Source organism: Ailuropoda melanoleuca, chromosome 15, assembly GCF_002007445.2.
Source record: "Ailuropoda melanoleuca isolate Jingjing chromosome 15, ASM200744v2, whole genome shotgun sequence".
NCBI classification, from domain to species: domain Eukaryota; kingdom Metazoa; phylum Chordata; class Mammalia; order Carnivora; family Ursidae; genus Ailuropoda; species Ailuropoda melanoleuca.
In genome coordinates, this window is record NC_048232.1 from 43807807 (window position 1) to 43823703 (window position 15897).

The window sequence follows — 15897 nt, forward strand, 5'->3', positions numbered from 1 at the left end:
TAATTATGGGAGCAACACAGGAGGAGCTCATTTGGGGAAGTAAGCCCTGAGTTGTTTTACAACAGTCCCTGCAGAGCGTGGCAGTGAAGGCTGCCGGTACGCTGCTGATGTTTAGGGATGAGGGATGCCCTGAGAAAGGAGGTCCGAGCTGGAGACATCTTCGGGTGTAAGTGAGATCAGTCAGGGAGATACAAGAAAAAAGCCACACATCTACCTTAAAAATAGTAAATGAAGGGAGGCGTAGGTGAGGAAACAGTGCAGAGCAGAAGTCAAGTTCGTCCAGGAGACACTCGCCAGTTCCGCAGAGAGCCCCGGCAGGCGGAGGGCAGAGGGGTGGCCCGTGGGTGTGGCCGTTGGAGGTGACAGTGCCCTTTGGGAGAGCAGTTGCGTTAGAGCGATGGTGGGCGGAAGCCAGGGTGCACAGAGGGGAATGGAGGCCCTGAGAAGAGCCACCATTCCAGGCGGTTCTGTGTCAGAGACGTGCAGCTGCCTTGTGAGGCTGCTAAAGAGATCGAGGGGCAGGCAGCCACACCCTCCCTGCCAGCCCCCCAGAGCAAGCCACAGAAGAATCGATCCTTTGTCCTCCATATTCACAGGAGACTCTCAGGGAAGGCTGGCAGGAGTATGTTTCACATTTCCTGCTCCTCTATTTTTGTCTTGGTGAATTTCTATAGCCCCGAGTTTATATAACAGGATACCCAGATCTACAGGAAGAAGAATTATGTAGGAGCAGTCATTCAGAAGCCTGGCTGTTCTCGCCAGATCTTATAAAAACAGCCCTGTCAGGCTTTCTCTAAAGCCTCCTTTTTAGTCATATTTGCAAAACATTTTGAGGACTGATGGGATTTGAGGTTTTGAGGTGTTGGTTCTCCTGAATAATATAGTCTTTTGGTTTTTTAAATTTTTTTAAAAGACTTCATTTATTTTAGAAAAAGAGAGAGTGTGAGTGGGGCCGGGGGAGGGAGGGAGCAGAGGGAGAGAGACAAGCTGACTCTGCACTGAGTGTAGAGCCCAGCTCAGGGCTCGATCCCATGACCCTAAGATCATGACCTGAGCCGAAATCAAGGGTTGGACACTTAACTGACTGAGCCACCCGGGCACCCTCTGAATTATACAGTTTTTATTTATTTTTTTAAGATTTTATTTTATTTATTTGACAGAGAGAGTGAGCACAAGCAGGGGGAGTGGCAGGGAGAGGGAGAAGCAGGCTCCTTGATGAGCAGGGAGCCCAATGTGGGGCTCAATCCCAGGACCCTGGGATCATGACCTGAGCCAAAGGCAGACACTTAACCAACTGAGCCACCCAGGTGCCCCTCATAGAGTCTTTTAAAAGGATTTGCAATGGGGCGCCTGGGTGGCACAGCGGTTAAGCGTCTGCCTTCGGCTCAGGGCGTGATCCCAGCGTTATGGGATCAAGCCCCACGACAGGCTCCTCCGCTATGAGCCTGCTTCTTCCTCTCCCACTCCCCCTGCTTGTGTTCCCTCTCTCGCTGGCTGTCTCTCTCTCTGTCAAATAAATAAATAAAATCTTTAAAAAAAATAAAAGGATTTGCAATTATCTAATTTCTTCAGATGTATTGGTGGGGGATTACCCACAGAAAAATCATCCATAAAGAAGAAAATTCCTTCTGCCATTGGTTGGGTTTTCTAATGTGAATGAAAAGGCCTCACATACTTTTCTAGCCACGCACATCGGTAGCCAGGATAGCTGAGGTTCCTGTCATTCCCTAATTAGCCTGCCCTGCCCACCCCCTATGTTCTTTTGCTGGACGGGGGGCGGTTTTAGAAAGAAATGAAGTCTAGCACTGCATCTCTGTTCCTGCTTCTCCCCTAAATTTCCATTCCTGTCTCCTTTTCCCAAGATCTCTGATACTCTAGGGCCCCCCTGTATGAATTCATTGACTTGCCCCGTTTACTAGGGCCAGCAGGGAAAAGAGGATATTTTTTTCTCCTTCTTTATAACTGAGAAGAGAATAGTCGTACCCTGAATTTATAAAGCTCCTTTCATCCACGATGCTTAAAGGACATTCGTATATGTTACTGATCTTTGGAGTCTTATAGAATAATTAGGCGCTTCCTCTTTCCCCAGCCCTGCCCCACGTGCCCATCCTGGTGACTAGAGTTGCATCTTTTGTTTACGAAGCGATGGTATTTTTTTCCTGCCTCACGTGTTTTGTCTCCGGATTCTCAGTGGGTAGGAGCCAAACAGCATGAATTGCAAGTGAACTCGATGCAGCTGTTGTACTACCAGGCGCCCATGTCCTCCGCCATGTTGCTGGTCGCCGTGCCCTTCTTCGAGCCCGTGTTCGGGGAAGGAGGACTATTTGGCCCCTGGTCCGTGTCGGCACTGGTAAGTTCTACTTGTTTTGCTGTCTACGAAACAAGAGAATCATCCCGCTGCTATTCGTGCGATTTTTAGTTTTCAGAGCATGGTCTCGGATCCATTCTCACACTTAATCTTCATAATTACCCTTGAANTCATAGCAGAGGAGCCTGACGTGGGGCTTGATCCCATAACGCCGGGATCACGCCCTGAGCTGAAGGCAGACGCTTAACCGCTGTGCCACCCAGGCCCCCCGAAGGATTATTTTTTAGACAAAGAGACTGAGACACAGTGTGTGTGCGTGTGTCTGTGGGTAATTTTATAGACACAGAATCATGTCATATATGCTGCTTTTATCATGGATTCCTTCTCCCCAGCCCCCCTCCCCACACACATTCAACATTTCATTTCCCTGTCTCTGCCCCTGAAGGTAAGTCATGTTAACATTCTAATGCGTGTTCTTCCCTGGTTTTCTCTGTGCTATCCATACCCATGTAAACTATACACACACACGTGTATATACGTAAGTTAAACATTTGTTTCTTTGACAAAAGTGGGATCATAACATAAATAATTTTCTGCGTCTTGCTTTTCTTGCTTCGTATCTCATGAACGTCTCTTCAAAGCATTCTGTTCAGTGTCCGTATAATAGATCCAGTTCTTGACCACCGTGAAGAGTGTGGCCATAGACATCCTTATACATGTGTCTTTAGGAACTGGTACTTTCTTTCCTTTGGAATAGAGTCCTAAGAGTGGAATTGCCACATCAAAGGGAAGTGTACTTTGGGGGCATTTTAAGTTAGAAAGTATAATCCCCCTACTTAGGGAAGGAATTTCTGCTTCCCCCAGCTTTAACCTTTGGAACACAGCCCATAGAAAAGGCTTGTTTGTTGGTGGGGTTAATTTATCAAACGTACACAGCCCTTACTCTAGCCCAAGAACTACTCCAACACTTTGCAGATGTTAACTTATTTAATCCTCATAATAGCTTTATTAGGTGGATACTATTATTATCCTCATATTTAGGATACAGGATGAGGAAACAGAGGGACAGAGTTAAGTAGCTGACTCAAGATCCCACAGCCAGCAAGCAGACCCAGAGCGGGAGTCCAAGCATGCTGGCTCCAAAACCCATATTCTTAAGTTGCTCTGCTGTGCTGCCTGGGAGCAGAATGCTGGTGGTTTCAAACTCAGATACTTGGCATAGAACCTTTTTTCCATGGTAGAAATCTCTTGTCCGTCTCTCAGATAATATTGCCCCTTAATTTTACAAAAGTTCTAGCCATCCTGGTTCCCTGGTCTTCAGACTCTTGCAGCATAGATACCTTAAACTGGAAGCAGGGGGCCTTATGCGATAGGCCCTCTGACAGATTCGAAGAAGGGAGAAGCAGCCCCCAAAAGTCAGAGGAACTAAGAACATAGCAGTCTGAGTCCACAGAATAAGAAGTCACTTTCGTTCCTTAATGTCCCTAGAGGGCATCGTTGCCTCAGAGTAGAGCAGGTGATTGTGTTTTCTGTATGAGTCAAGTCATCAAGAAGTACGTGTGCAACATTCTATCCACTCAGTAAAATTAACAATGGTATATTTCTACAAACAGTTTTTTAAGTCTTTAATGAACATTTCTCTTAGTTGAAAATATAACGGACTCACTGTTGTAAAACAAATGAGCTCTTACTGTTTTTACCTAAACAGGACGCAAATCCAGCCCCTTTAATCCTCCTGTGACCTCGGTGATCTAAAAGCTGATAAAAGCCTCGGGACAGAAGGAATCTTCAAATAGGACATAGTTTCTTTAGAATTTGAATTTCTTAATAATTCAAATCATAGCTGATATTTTATCTAAATTCTCTTATTTTAGAAATAGAAAATGACTTTATAACTTTTTAAATACAACGGTGGGAAAGTTTGGACAGATGTACTATGTACACACAGCGGTGCAGCCACTTTGTCCCCATCCTCGGCCGGGCTGGTTTCTTCACGGCCCACGCACACGCCTTGCGCTTTCTTGCCACCATGCTTTGTCCCCCACTGTTCCATCTGCTAGGAATCCTACCCCTTCTTCTTTCTCTAATGTGTACATACGTTCAAGGTCCAAACACCACTCCCTCCCCGAGCCCTAAATGACATCTCCTGCCTAGAGATTCATAAAAAACCTGCTGTGTGTTTGCTTGTTAATGAGGCAGCGCTCAGGACTCTTTCATCTATTTCCTGAGCTCACTGCCTTTCATGTGGCTAAGAGGTAGCATGGCAGAGTGGGTTACCCACAGGGACTCCAGAACCAGGCTGCCCTGGGCTTAAATCTCAGCCCGACCACTTACTACTGTGTGATCTAAGGCAAAGTGCTTTTCCTCTCTCTGCTGTCTGTTAAAAGGGATAATATTTTAGTACCTCATGGGTGTTTGTGAGGATTAAACAAGGTAATATATATAAAACATTTAGGACAGTTGTTGACATGTAATAAGTACTATGTAAGTGCAAGCTATGATTATTATGATTTTTTAGTATGTCCTCAAGTGGTTTCAAAGCTCTTTGAGGATGAGACCCTATTCTGTTCCTTAAAAGGTATGGCCTAGCTTTATAGATAACCAATGAATGCCCATTGATTTAATTTAAATAAGAATAAGCATGAGCAGTTAGTAGAAAAACATCTGGAAGGATACATGCGAAGGTATTAACAGTGGTGGGTGGTTAGGATTATAAAAAGTCCTTACCTTCTTTTTGCTTATCTTTATTTTCTGAATTTTTTTTTCCTGTATTTAGAATATGCATTATTTTTATAATTAGAAATTATTGCAAAATAGTTTTTCTTCAGATGGATAAGAAAAATGAACCTGGAAATTCACATTCAGGCAGGATATTATTGGAAAATTTTCATTGCATTTTGTAGACAAAATTACATTTCTAAATACTATTCATTCTGCTATTTTATTCTCAATTCTTGCTGTCTCCCAAAGGGATTCTTTTAAAACTCTCGTTCTTAATGGTGGTTAAGTTTTTAGAAATGCCTAATGAAATGGATTTTTACCTGATGACTATAATGATCACAACTGCTTTACATTAATGATTTTTTGGGGTTTGTTTTGTAGCTTATGGTGCTGCTCTCTGGAGTAATTGCTTTCATGGTGAACTTATCGATTTATTGGATCATTGGGAACACATCACCAGTCACGTATCCTTTTCCTAGTAACTCACAAATGCATAGTCTTTTATATTTTCCCAAACTCTGTCACAATTATTTCCTTCTGGGAGTCTTGCATTTACTATTATGTGGCCTAAACTGAGTAGCTAGACTGATCTCCAGTCTTTTCTTGTATCTTTCCACACCAGACTCTATGGAAACTTAAAGAAAGGTGAGCTAGAGAAATGGGTTAGTTTTCTGTCTCATGCAGTCTTTTTTATTTTCTTATGCAGTAAGTGACCTTTTCCCTTACCAAAATCAACATAGAGTACCAAGCCTGGCACATAGTGGAGTTAAATAAATACTTGTGGAGTAGATAACGTAGTGGACGCTGGGGTTTTTAATCACTTTTCAGTCCCTATGGTAATAAAGTACAGGTACAGCCAATCCAAAAACAAAAGATAACTTCAGACCGTTGACATCTGACTTTTGAATATGTTTTTGTACTTATTTGGATATGGGTGTGCCTGTTTTTCTCAGTATTACCTCCAATCAAGAAATGAAATCAGGCCTTAAAGGTCTGAATCATTTTTAACATTTTGCTTGTCCTGCTGTTTCTCTTCTTGTTTCACTCTGTCTCCACTCTTAAGCAAAGTCAAAGAAGGATTTCCCCAAATCAGAGAGGTAGTTCAGTAACATTATATCCAAGTGTGCTGATTTATTTAAAGGAGTGAACACTGAGATGTCAGCAAAGTAAAAAAGCAGTCTATTTGCCAACTATCGATAAATACCAACAACAGTTATAACAAGAATAATTTAAAAAACCCAACACTTAATAAATGTTTAATTTCCACCAGGCACTGTTGGAAAGAAACACCTCAGGTGTATGAGGCATCACGCTCTCAAAGCAGCTCTGTGAGGTGAATTTTGTCGTATTTTGCAGAGGAGAAAGTGGAGGTGCAGAGAGGTCAAGTGACGCGCTTCCGGTCATACAGCTGAGAAGTGTGGTGTCCAGATTTGAACCCACGCAGTCTAGTCCCAGACCTCGTGCACCATGCTGCCAAATCAGGGCATCCAGGGATGTGCCCTAAGAACACTCGTTCGTTCAACAAATATTTACTGAACACCCCCTGCAAACCGTGCTGTGACTTAGTATTTACGTGGTGAATGTCTACTGTATGTTGGGTGCTGGAGCAAGCAAAAATCCTTGCTCTCCCAGGTTTCAGTGCTGGTGACGGAGACTAGAAGCAAGAAAATTAAAGTATACGTAGACAGTGTGAGATAGTGTGAAGTGCCAGGGAGAAAAAGTAAAGCAGGAAAGAGGAGCTGAAGTGTCGGGGACCGGGCTGAAACTTCAGAGGGGGCAGTCAGGAAGGGGACTTCTGAGTGAAGACCGGGGGAAATGGAAGTCGCCCCATGCAGATTGGAATGAAGAGCGTTCGGGGCAGAGGGAGCCGCGGGGAGGCCCTGACGAGCAGCAAGGAGGCCTTGTGGTTGTGGTGGGGAGCGGACGGGGTGGAGAACAGCAAGGCTCTGAGCGGAACCGGCGCTGAGCAGAGCTTGTACTGAGTGAGATGGGAAGCCGCGGACACCAGGAGCGGAGAAAGGACGTGATTTTACCTGGGTTCTAATGGGATCAGTCTGGGCTGTGGGTTGAGCAGAGACCGAAGCAGGGTTTTCAGCCTGCGTGCTGTTGCCCTCGTGGGCTGGACAGGCCTTGTTTGCAGGGGGTGCCCTGCCCACTGTCGGGTGTTTCCCAGTGTCCCAGCCACTACCCGCTAGATGCCGGTAGCGCCCCCTTCTGCCCAATGATGACGGCCAGAAAGGTGTCCAGACCTTTTTGGTGGCAGAATCACCCCGGTTGAGAAGCACTGCACTGAAGGAGGCAAGAGGAGAAGGGACCCTGGAGAAAGGATGGTGGTTTGGTACCAGGATTGGAGTCTGGGTATGTTTTCAAGTAGCACCAGCGGGTTTTACTGACAAATCGGATGTGAAGAATAGGAGAGGAAACAGGTCGGCTCACGTGGTTTGGGGCCTGAGCGCCTGGTGTGCTGCCATCAGCTGAACTAGGACAGCCTGAAGGAGGTTTGAGGGTGGGGAGTTGGGGGGAGAACCGGTCTGGGAGTTCAGGGTCGGGGTCTCAGCGGCAGCTCTTCCAGAGACGGGTGTCCTGTGTAGATGCTGTTTAAAGCGGGGAGGCTGGTGCCGGTTACCATGCAAACAAGTAGAGGAAGAGCCGCCATGAGATTGGGTCCTGGGTCGTGTCGGTGTTGACTCTCCGGAGCTGAGAGGAGCTGGCAGTGGAGGCAGAGGAAGGGCGACCAAGGCAGGGGAGGGAAGCCGTACAGACCCCCCAGGTGAGGAGGAAGGGGTCAGCCGTGTTGAATGCCACTGACAGGTCAAGTCGAGGAAGGCCGGGAATTGAGGAGGGGGCTCGGGAAGGTGGAGGGCGCTGAGGTTGTGACGAGAGCTTTCTGAGCAGGGAGGGGAAAGCCGGAGTGAGCAGAGAGGGGAATGAGGGGAACTGGAAATACCAGGTCTAGACTGTGCCTTTTTGATGGAATTTAATGTATATATACCTTTTTTACCTCACTGAAGAATTTCTTTAAAGTTGCCTTCCCTCTCGTGTAACTGCCTTCCACAGGTCATGAACTACGTCAGAAGAGAGCTGAGGAGTAAGGAAACACTGAAGTGTTAGAACCAGTGTTAGACCCAGCGTGCTTTGAGACAGTTGTGCGTGGAAAATGAAGCCTGTCCTCTGATGGTTAGAATTAGCGTCCTGGGGAGAGGTCAGTGCACGCCCGGCCCGGCCCTGCAGCCCTCGCTGTCCCCTGCCCGGAGTCAGGAGCTGCCCTGTGTGTTTGCGAGAAGATGCTGCAAGCACCCGGCAGATACTTGTTATGCATAAATCCTGCTGTTGACAACTGCCGACACATACGGTGCTTGCTATGTGCTGAAAACTTCCCATGTGTTGGCCTCGTTAATCCTGTGAGGGAGCCTTTATCGACTTCCATTGTACAGACAGGGAAGCTGAGGCACAGAGTGGTAGCTCTTTTTTTTTTTTTTAAGCTTTTGTTTATTTATTAGCCAGAGAGAGAGAGAGGAAGAGCACAAGCAGGGGTGAGGGGCAGAGGCAGAGGGAGAACCAGGCTCCCCGCTGAGCAGGGAACCCGACACGGGACTCGATCCCAGAACCCTGGGATCATGACCTGAGCCAAAGGCAGACGCTTAACCGACTGAGCCACGCAGGCGTCCGTGGTAGCTATTTCTAATAGCGTTATTGGAAGAGTAGCTGAGTGCCCACCAAACATCTGAAAAAATAGTGAGGTCCTAGTTTATATGGAAAAAAACATGTAAAACATGGAACGAATGATTTTTAAAGGCGTGGTGTGTGTTTAGTTTGTTATTTTAAGTACAGTGATTTGGAAACCTCTAATCCAGCAGCACGTTACTGCTGGCCACCCACCAGACTGGAACCTGGACTTGGAGTTGAGTAGACCCGTCCACGTTTGGACTCCAGCTCTGCCACTTCCAAACTCGGTGATCTCAGTTATTTGAAATCCTTGAGCCACAACAGTTGTAGGATGGGAAGAGTGGTACCGCAGTGAAGGTCAATGTCATGCTTAATGACATGAGGTGACACATGCGGGTAGCAAGCATAGCGCCTAGTGTGTCACTGGTTCTCCGGCTCACTGCCCCCTTGCCCCATTTCCCTCCCAAACTGAGGCATACCGGATGTGTTTACCTTGAGTCTGCTGTCTGGTGCCATGCACACCTCCCTCATTTGCCAAGGGAAGTTTATTAGAAATAGCGCTGTAAAACATCGTAATAGATTGCTGGGCAAAATTGCTTCTCTGTACCTTGTTCTCAACTCCTTTTTCAACCTTATCACATAGCCCCTTTGTTCTTCTTTGGAGAGAGATAGTAGAGACAGTCGAGGCAGTGTCCTCTCACTATTGCTGAAGCCTACTGAGAAAACTAGGATTGACCTAGACCAAAGTCCTTGTTTCTTATATAGGGGGGTGGGGGGATTCAGGCTGTGTGCTCCATGCAGTCCTTCCAGCCACGGGAGGCCACACGTCACATGTATGTGTGCGTGCGTGTGTGAATGTAACATCTAGCTTGTTTTTCCTTCTCTGTGTGTGTGAGTGTGTGGGCATGACAACTAGCTTGTTGGTTTTCTTGATCCTTAGCCAAAAACCTCAGCTATAATATGTTTGGACACTTCAAGTTCTGCATTACTTTATTTGGAGGATATGTCTTATTTAAGGATCCACTGTCAGTTAATCAGGGTCTTGGCATGTTATGCACGTTATTTGGCATTCTCGCCTATACCCATTTTAAACTCAGTGAACAGGAAGGAAGTAAGAGTAAACTGGTACAGCGTCCATAATTGGGTTTCGGTGGAGAAAAGAAAGCCACTCCAAGAAGATAAAAAATGTTGAGTGTGCAAGATACTTTTAAAGAAGAAGAAAAAATTATATCGCAAAATTCATTGAATGATGGTTTGCAAGAAGTAACACAAAGGAAATTTTATTCATAAATACAACTCTCTCTTTTAGAGTACCTCTAAGACCATGGCTCATGCTTCTTTTCGAAGATTGATTATGTGAAGTCTGTAGGATGCTTCAATTATACCAAATGAAATACATGAAATTAAAGTTCTATAATAGCGAGGATCCATATCACTGTTCTACAAATGTGTCACGGTTTGTAAGTGTTCATACCCTTCTGAGGAAGGACTGCGAGGACTCCTTTACTTGGTCGTAGGTGGCCCCCAGCGTGAGCTCTTTTATAATTTCAGCCGAAGTGTTTAAGTCAGAATTTAAATCTAGCATTTCTATTTTAGTTGGTTTAGTAAAACTTCCTGCTTATTTCACTTACAGAAATGAAATATCATTTACAGAAAGCAAAGTGTAGGAAAGAAGACCCTAAGACAAAATCCAGATCTGAAAGTACCATATTTCCAGTAGAAAATTGATGTAAGAAGTTACACGTTATCCAGAAAACTACAGGTGCTATAGGTATTCTCTTGTTTCTGAGCTCTCTGTGAACTCTAGAAACTGCGTATGACATTAAAAACCAAAATAGCTCCATGTTTAAGTGGCCCAAAGAGGAGACTATGAACGGAACTGAGCAGGTGTCTTATCCCATTCTCTCGGCCTCTCGGAGCATTTCATGTTGGTAATTTCTTGGTACCAGGTCCCCGCTGTCACCCCCTACCTCCCACGTTGGAGGCAGGCATGGAGCTTTCTTTGGCACTGAAGGCTTTGTTGTGAACTCTCTTTCTAAGGTGACTGAGGAAAATTTTCATGCAGCAACTCAGGGCAAATACTATCCAAACGTTAAGCAGAAACTTGGTGAAAATATAAGGAAAGATTTTAAAGAGAAGTAGAAAAGTAGTGAATATTTAACCAGCTCCATTAGTTTCTAGAATAATTTTTTTAAATGATACAGGGGAAATACAGGGTTTCCACTGAAGGAGTGGGGGCTCGACTATTAGTGCCACAGATTTCCTCACACAGCGTGTCTCTGCCTTCCAGCTTCTTGACCGTTGACTGTTAAAAGCTGTTGTCGATAATTTCTCACAATACATTGAGACAGTCCCTCTTGTAACAAATAAATCTTTTAAAAATATTACATATAAACTTTAAATGAAAAAAAAAAACACAACTCTTCAGAGGACAAAAAACCACCTATAAAAAATATACCTTTTTGGATTTTTTTTTCATGGCCTGTTTGATGTGAAAAGCCTGACTGAAAATCTGTTTTGACAGAATTTCCATGTTTCAGTCAATTGTCAGGTGACTGGTACGTGAGATTTTCTGTTTTTGTTTTAAATATTCTTTGGTTCTTCTCAGTTTCTAAGGAAATATTTTACTGTGCTAAGAATCAGGAAGCACTCTGTCTTACCAGATGAGCCTCAGGCATTATGTTTCTCTAAGAAATGTTCTCCGTGTGTGTTTAAATAACATATAGTTATTTCCCCAAAGCTGGAGAAAAGTATTTCTGTGCAGTGAGGATTATGTGACTTCCGCACACGGACAGCTGAGTCTATTTGTGCTGTGTGGAAATTCTATTTTAACTGTAAATACGCAGGGGGTGTAATAAATGTTGGGGAGGGTTATAATAAATGGCTGCTGTCAGTAGGAATGAAATAAAAAGGTTGGAGCAAGATAGGGTCAGGGGATGTGCATATATAATTGAATAAAATATGTGCCACTGGAACTGGAGTCTGATCAACATTTTTTACCCTGAAGATGATCTTCCCATCGAAAAGGAAATCTCTGGGGGAAATGACCAGGCCCAGCCACAGAAACAAACCAGAAAACAGTGCCGTGGATAACACCCACTGTCCTTTTGTTACAGATGTAACTGTACTTGTTTGTAATTCTATGTTAAGTGGCCGAACTTCAGTTTTTACCTGTTATAAATAAAGAGAACCTGATATTTTTACTTTTCATCTTGCGCGTCAGAACTTTTTAGAGCCAGTGAAAGAAGGATCGCCTCTGTGTGTATTTGCAGTGGTAATGCTGGTCTGTCCAGCCCCCAAAAATGCAGCTTCTAATAAAACAAAATTCTCATGTTACTTTAAAATAACACGGGGGCGCCTGGCTGGCTTAGTCGGAGGAGCGTGAGACTCTTGATCTTGGGGTTGTGGGTTTGAGCCCCAGGTCAGGTGTAGAGATTACTTAAAAAAGTAAAATCTTTTTAAATAAATAACATGGGGCACCTGGGTGGCTCAGTCAGTTAAGCCTCTGACTCAATTTCTGCTCAAGTCATGATCTCAGGGTCCTGCGATCAAGCTCGACATCGGGCTCCATGTTTAGTGGGGAGTCTACTTGGGATTCCCTCCCTTTGCCCCTGTACCCAGTCATACTCTCTCTCTCTCTTTCTCTAAAATAAATAAATAAAATCTTTAAAAAAAATAACATACCTTGAAGGAGAAATCTGTCTTTGAAATGAAGCGGGCTTTCTTCTGTTTCATTTTTATTTTTATTATTTTTTTATTTTTTAAAGATTTTATTTATTTGAGAGAGAGTGAAAGTGATCACAGAGAGAGAGGGATCACAGATGCAGAGGGAGAAGCAGAACTCGCCACTGAGTGGAACGTCCAATGTGGGGCTTGATCCAGGACCCCGAGACCATGACCTGAGCTGAAAGCAGACTGAGCCACCCAAGCGCCGCTCTCCTGTTTCATTTTTTAAAATGCTTTTTAAACCTTGCCATTTTTTAAGTCATAGTCTTTTTTTTTTAATTTATTTAAAAGCAACAGCATTAATTGCACATTCCACATTGACTCCATCAGTAAATATTTGTTGGTGAATGAATACACAGAATGGCCAAAGGTGAAAGTCTGATTAAAAGAATGGAAACCAGATTTATTAGATATATTGTGTTTTGCATTTCTATTTCCAAACTTGAGCTGGATTATACTTGCTATGCTCAGGAATACAATGATAATTTCATTCACTCAGCAAAAGTTTATTGAACATATGTGCCAGGCATTCTACTAGGCACTGTGCAAAGATAGTCCTTTCATGCCAGAGCAGTCCTGGATGTCCTATGATCTTAAACCTCTATCTAGCAGAAAAGATATTAAGTAAAAACAAGACATTAAAAATAAGGCATTCATCAAATAAAAACAAAGTGAGTTTATGACGACAAATTCAGATAAACGCTAAGAACATAATTCTCTAGGGCATGTCACAAGAATCTGGCCCAGAATTGGCTGTCAGTGAGGTGTCCATGAAGAAAAGATGACTGAGCTGAGCTCTGATGGATTTATGGAAGTTAGATAAGTAAAAGGAGGGGATTGCATTCTGGTACAAAGGAATAGCAAGTGCAAAGGCCCATTGGTTGGAGGAATTATGATGAGTCGAACTGCAACAGGATGCTGTAGGAGGCTACATTTCAGGGAGGGAAGGTACGGTGAGACATGAGACTGGAAAGGAAGGCTGGCCTCAGACTACAGAACACCTTGCAGGCCATGTTAGGAATCTGGTATGAGCAAGAGGGAGGGTTCTGAGTCTTGTTGCAGTCAACCCCTCTGCACTGAAACTAATCAAGGAGAACCAGAGGGATGCTAGGAGACCAGCTGGGAGACGATGTACCGAGATATGATAGCTTGGAGGGCTGGTCACGGCGAGATGATAGACGTGGACAGATCGAGGAGAATTTAGTAGATGGCATCAACACGGCTGGAGATGGATTAGAAATGGAGGGCACGGGAAGAGGTGAAGTCAGGAATCACGCCGATTCCTGGGTCTGATTGGTGTAGCTGAGAGAATGGTGCCATTCTGTGAGACAAGAAACAAGACAAGGTGTAGCATGGGAAGGAGGAAGATGATGAGTTCGTAAACAGCCATCTTGATTTTGAGGTGTCTTTGAGACATCCAGTTAAAAATGTTAAATGATCAGATACACAGGTCTAGAAGTCAGGTAATGTTTTAGTTGGAGTGGAAAGAGTCCGTGGGGAGTTCACGGGGGTGTGCCTGATATGGATGAAAACGCAGATCAGGACGGGCTTGCCTAGGAGGCCTGGGTAAAGCAAGAAGACCATTTGCAGCCGAGCCGTGAGGAACTCTGGCATACACTGGTGGAGGAATATAATTCTGAGAAGGAAGAAGACAGGAGGAAGCTGAGGCTAAGATAATGGGAGAGAGGATGGACAGATGTGACAGCACTGCTGAGAGTTTAAGGGAGATGTGTACAGAAAAATAACCATTGCATTTGCTGGCAGTTCACTGTTGACCTTGGGAAGGCTGTTTCCGCGGAGTGATGGCCGCAAATGCAGACTGGAGCGGGCCGAGTCCTCAGTGTGTGAGAGGATATGGAGTCTTCGAGTATCCGCAATTCTGCTGCCATTGCAGCTTGTGATATTGAGTGCTGGTTGACATGAGCAGGGGGCTTTTCGTGTGTGAGTCTAAGACTCTGACCATAATGGTAATTTATTAGAAGTAGAGTTGTAAAGCACCAGATATCCTGTGAACTTCTGCTGGGGACACGTACTTCTTTCTGTAGCAGGGATGATCTTTTGTCCTGAAAAGGAGTTTCCTTTTTGGCTACTGAAGGTATTTTTGAAATATGGATTGCTATTAATAAGATCAACCGTTACTTTTGCCAACTGCCAGCATACTTTGAAAAAAAAAGTTTGCAGGCCCACTAAGGGGTGATCAGTTATGCATTTTTGGTTTCTGTTACTGCAAGATAACCCTGCCGAGAAAAAGGCCAGTCTCAGTCGGGGAGCTAGTACGGCGCAGTGGAACGGTTTAGCCTGGACATCAGGATCGTGGCTCCTGGTCCAGACTCCGCCATTACATAGATTGTCTTTGGCTTTGGGCTGTCTTGGTTGACTCTTGGTTCTCAGTTTCTTCATCTACAAAATGAGGGCTTAGATCCAGATGATTTCCAAGGGACTCTTCATCTCCCAAATCCCCTGCTTCTGCTTTTTCAGATTAAAATTACAATTTCTCATTTGTTTATGTTGAGAACAGATTTGATGAAACGAGAAAGTTTTTTTTTTTTGACCCTTGTAAGAACTCTTCTTGTTTGTGCGCATTTTTTTACTGGTGGATTGTTTTTAGAAAGTATGTGCAAAATATTAAATGTAATATATTTTCATATTTGTTAGGTTACAGGACATATGATTTCATTTGATTTACCAGAATTGCTTCACGCTTCATATGAAGTCATTGAGAGGCAAATTATTGCCAATTCACCAAATTATTTATGGCTGTTTGAGGGACATTCTTTGATATGCTGTTTCTAATTTGGAAAATAGCACATCACACAAGCCATAGTAATTCACATTTTTCTTAATTAAAAACTTCATAAATATATGTACACCACAAGAACAAGCCTGCTTATTTATTTAACCAGCCAGGATTAGGCCTTCCTTTTTTTTTTTAAAAAAGATTTTATTTACTTATTTGACAGAGATAGAGACAGCCAGTGAGAGAGGGAACACAAGCAGGGGGAGTGGGAGAGCAAGAAGCAGGCTCATAGCGGAGGAGCCTGATGTGGGGCTCGATCCCATAACGCCGGGATCACGCCCTGAGCCGAAGGCAGACACTTAACCGACTGAGCCACCTAGGCGCCCCAAAATTATTTTTTCTTTTACAATCAAATGATTTATGTCAACCAAATGTTTTCATTTTCCTTTTCCTGTTTGTTCTTAGACTCCCCAAAGTCAGTTTCCTATTTTCTCAATTCTCCTTTTCTCAATTTAAAATTAGTGTTGGCGGTTTGGTACAGGAGAGTGATGGGGAGAGGTCTTACCAGGAGATGGGAGGCTCAAAATCAATTAGTCTGTTGAGATTTGGGGTCTCCAACACGGGGATTTACTATGGGAGCGATCAGACTCTCCAGGTCTTTGGACTAGAGTTCTTAGAGATCATGGAGTGGCTCGCTGACCGTATTTGCCAGAATCAGAATGTTTTATACAATTTAACA

At 44.0% G+C, this 15897-nt stretch overlaps 1 protein-coding gene across 7 annotated transcripts in view; it reads left to right on the plus strand.

The window, feature by feature from the left end:
* The window catches only part of SLC35E3 (solute carrier family 35 member E3), a 39001-nt gene that overhangs the window by 3896 nt on the left and 19208 nt on the right, over positions 1-15897 (plus strand). For 2 of the 7 annotated variants that reach the window (XR_004620940.1, XR_004620938.1), the window contains exons 3-4: positions 2192-2350; positions 5411-8231. Coding sequence is in view for 1 of the 7 variants with exons in the window: in XM_002918318.4 (XP_002918364.1) it covers positions 2192-2350; positions 5411-5493; positions 9649-9835 (429 nt within the window). In the remaining 6 variants the exon portion in view is untranslated. Of the gene's footprint in view, positions 1-2191; positions 2351-5410; positions 8232-9648; positions 12084-15897 lie in introns of those variants that run through there. The other 5 variants (XR_004620939.1, XR_004620941.1, XR_004620942.1 and 2 more) reach the window with 5 other exon arrangements.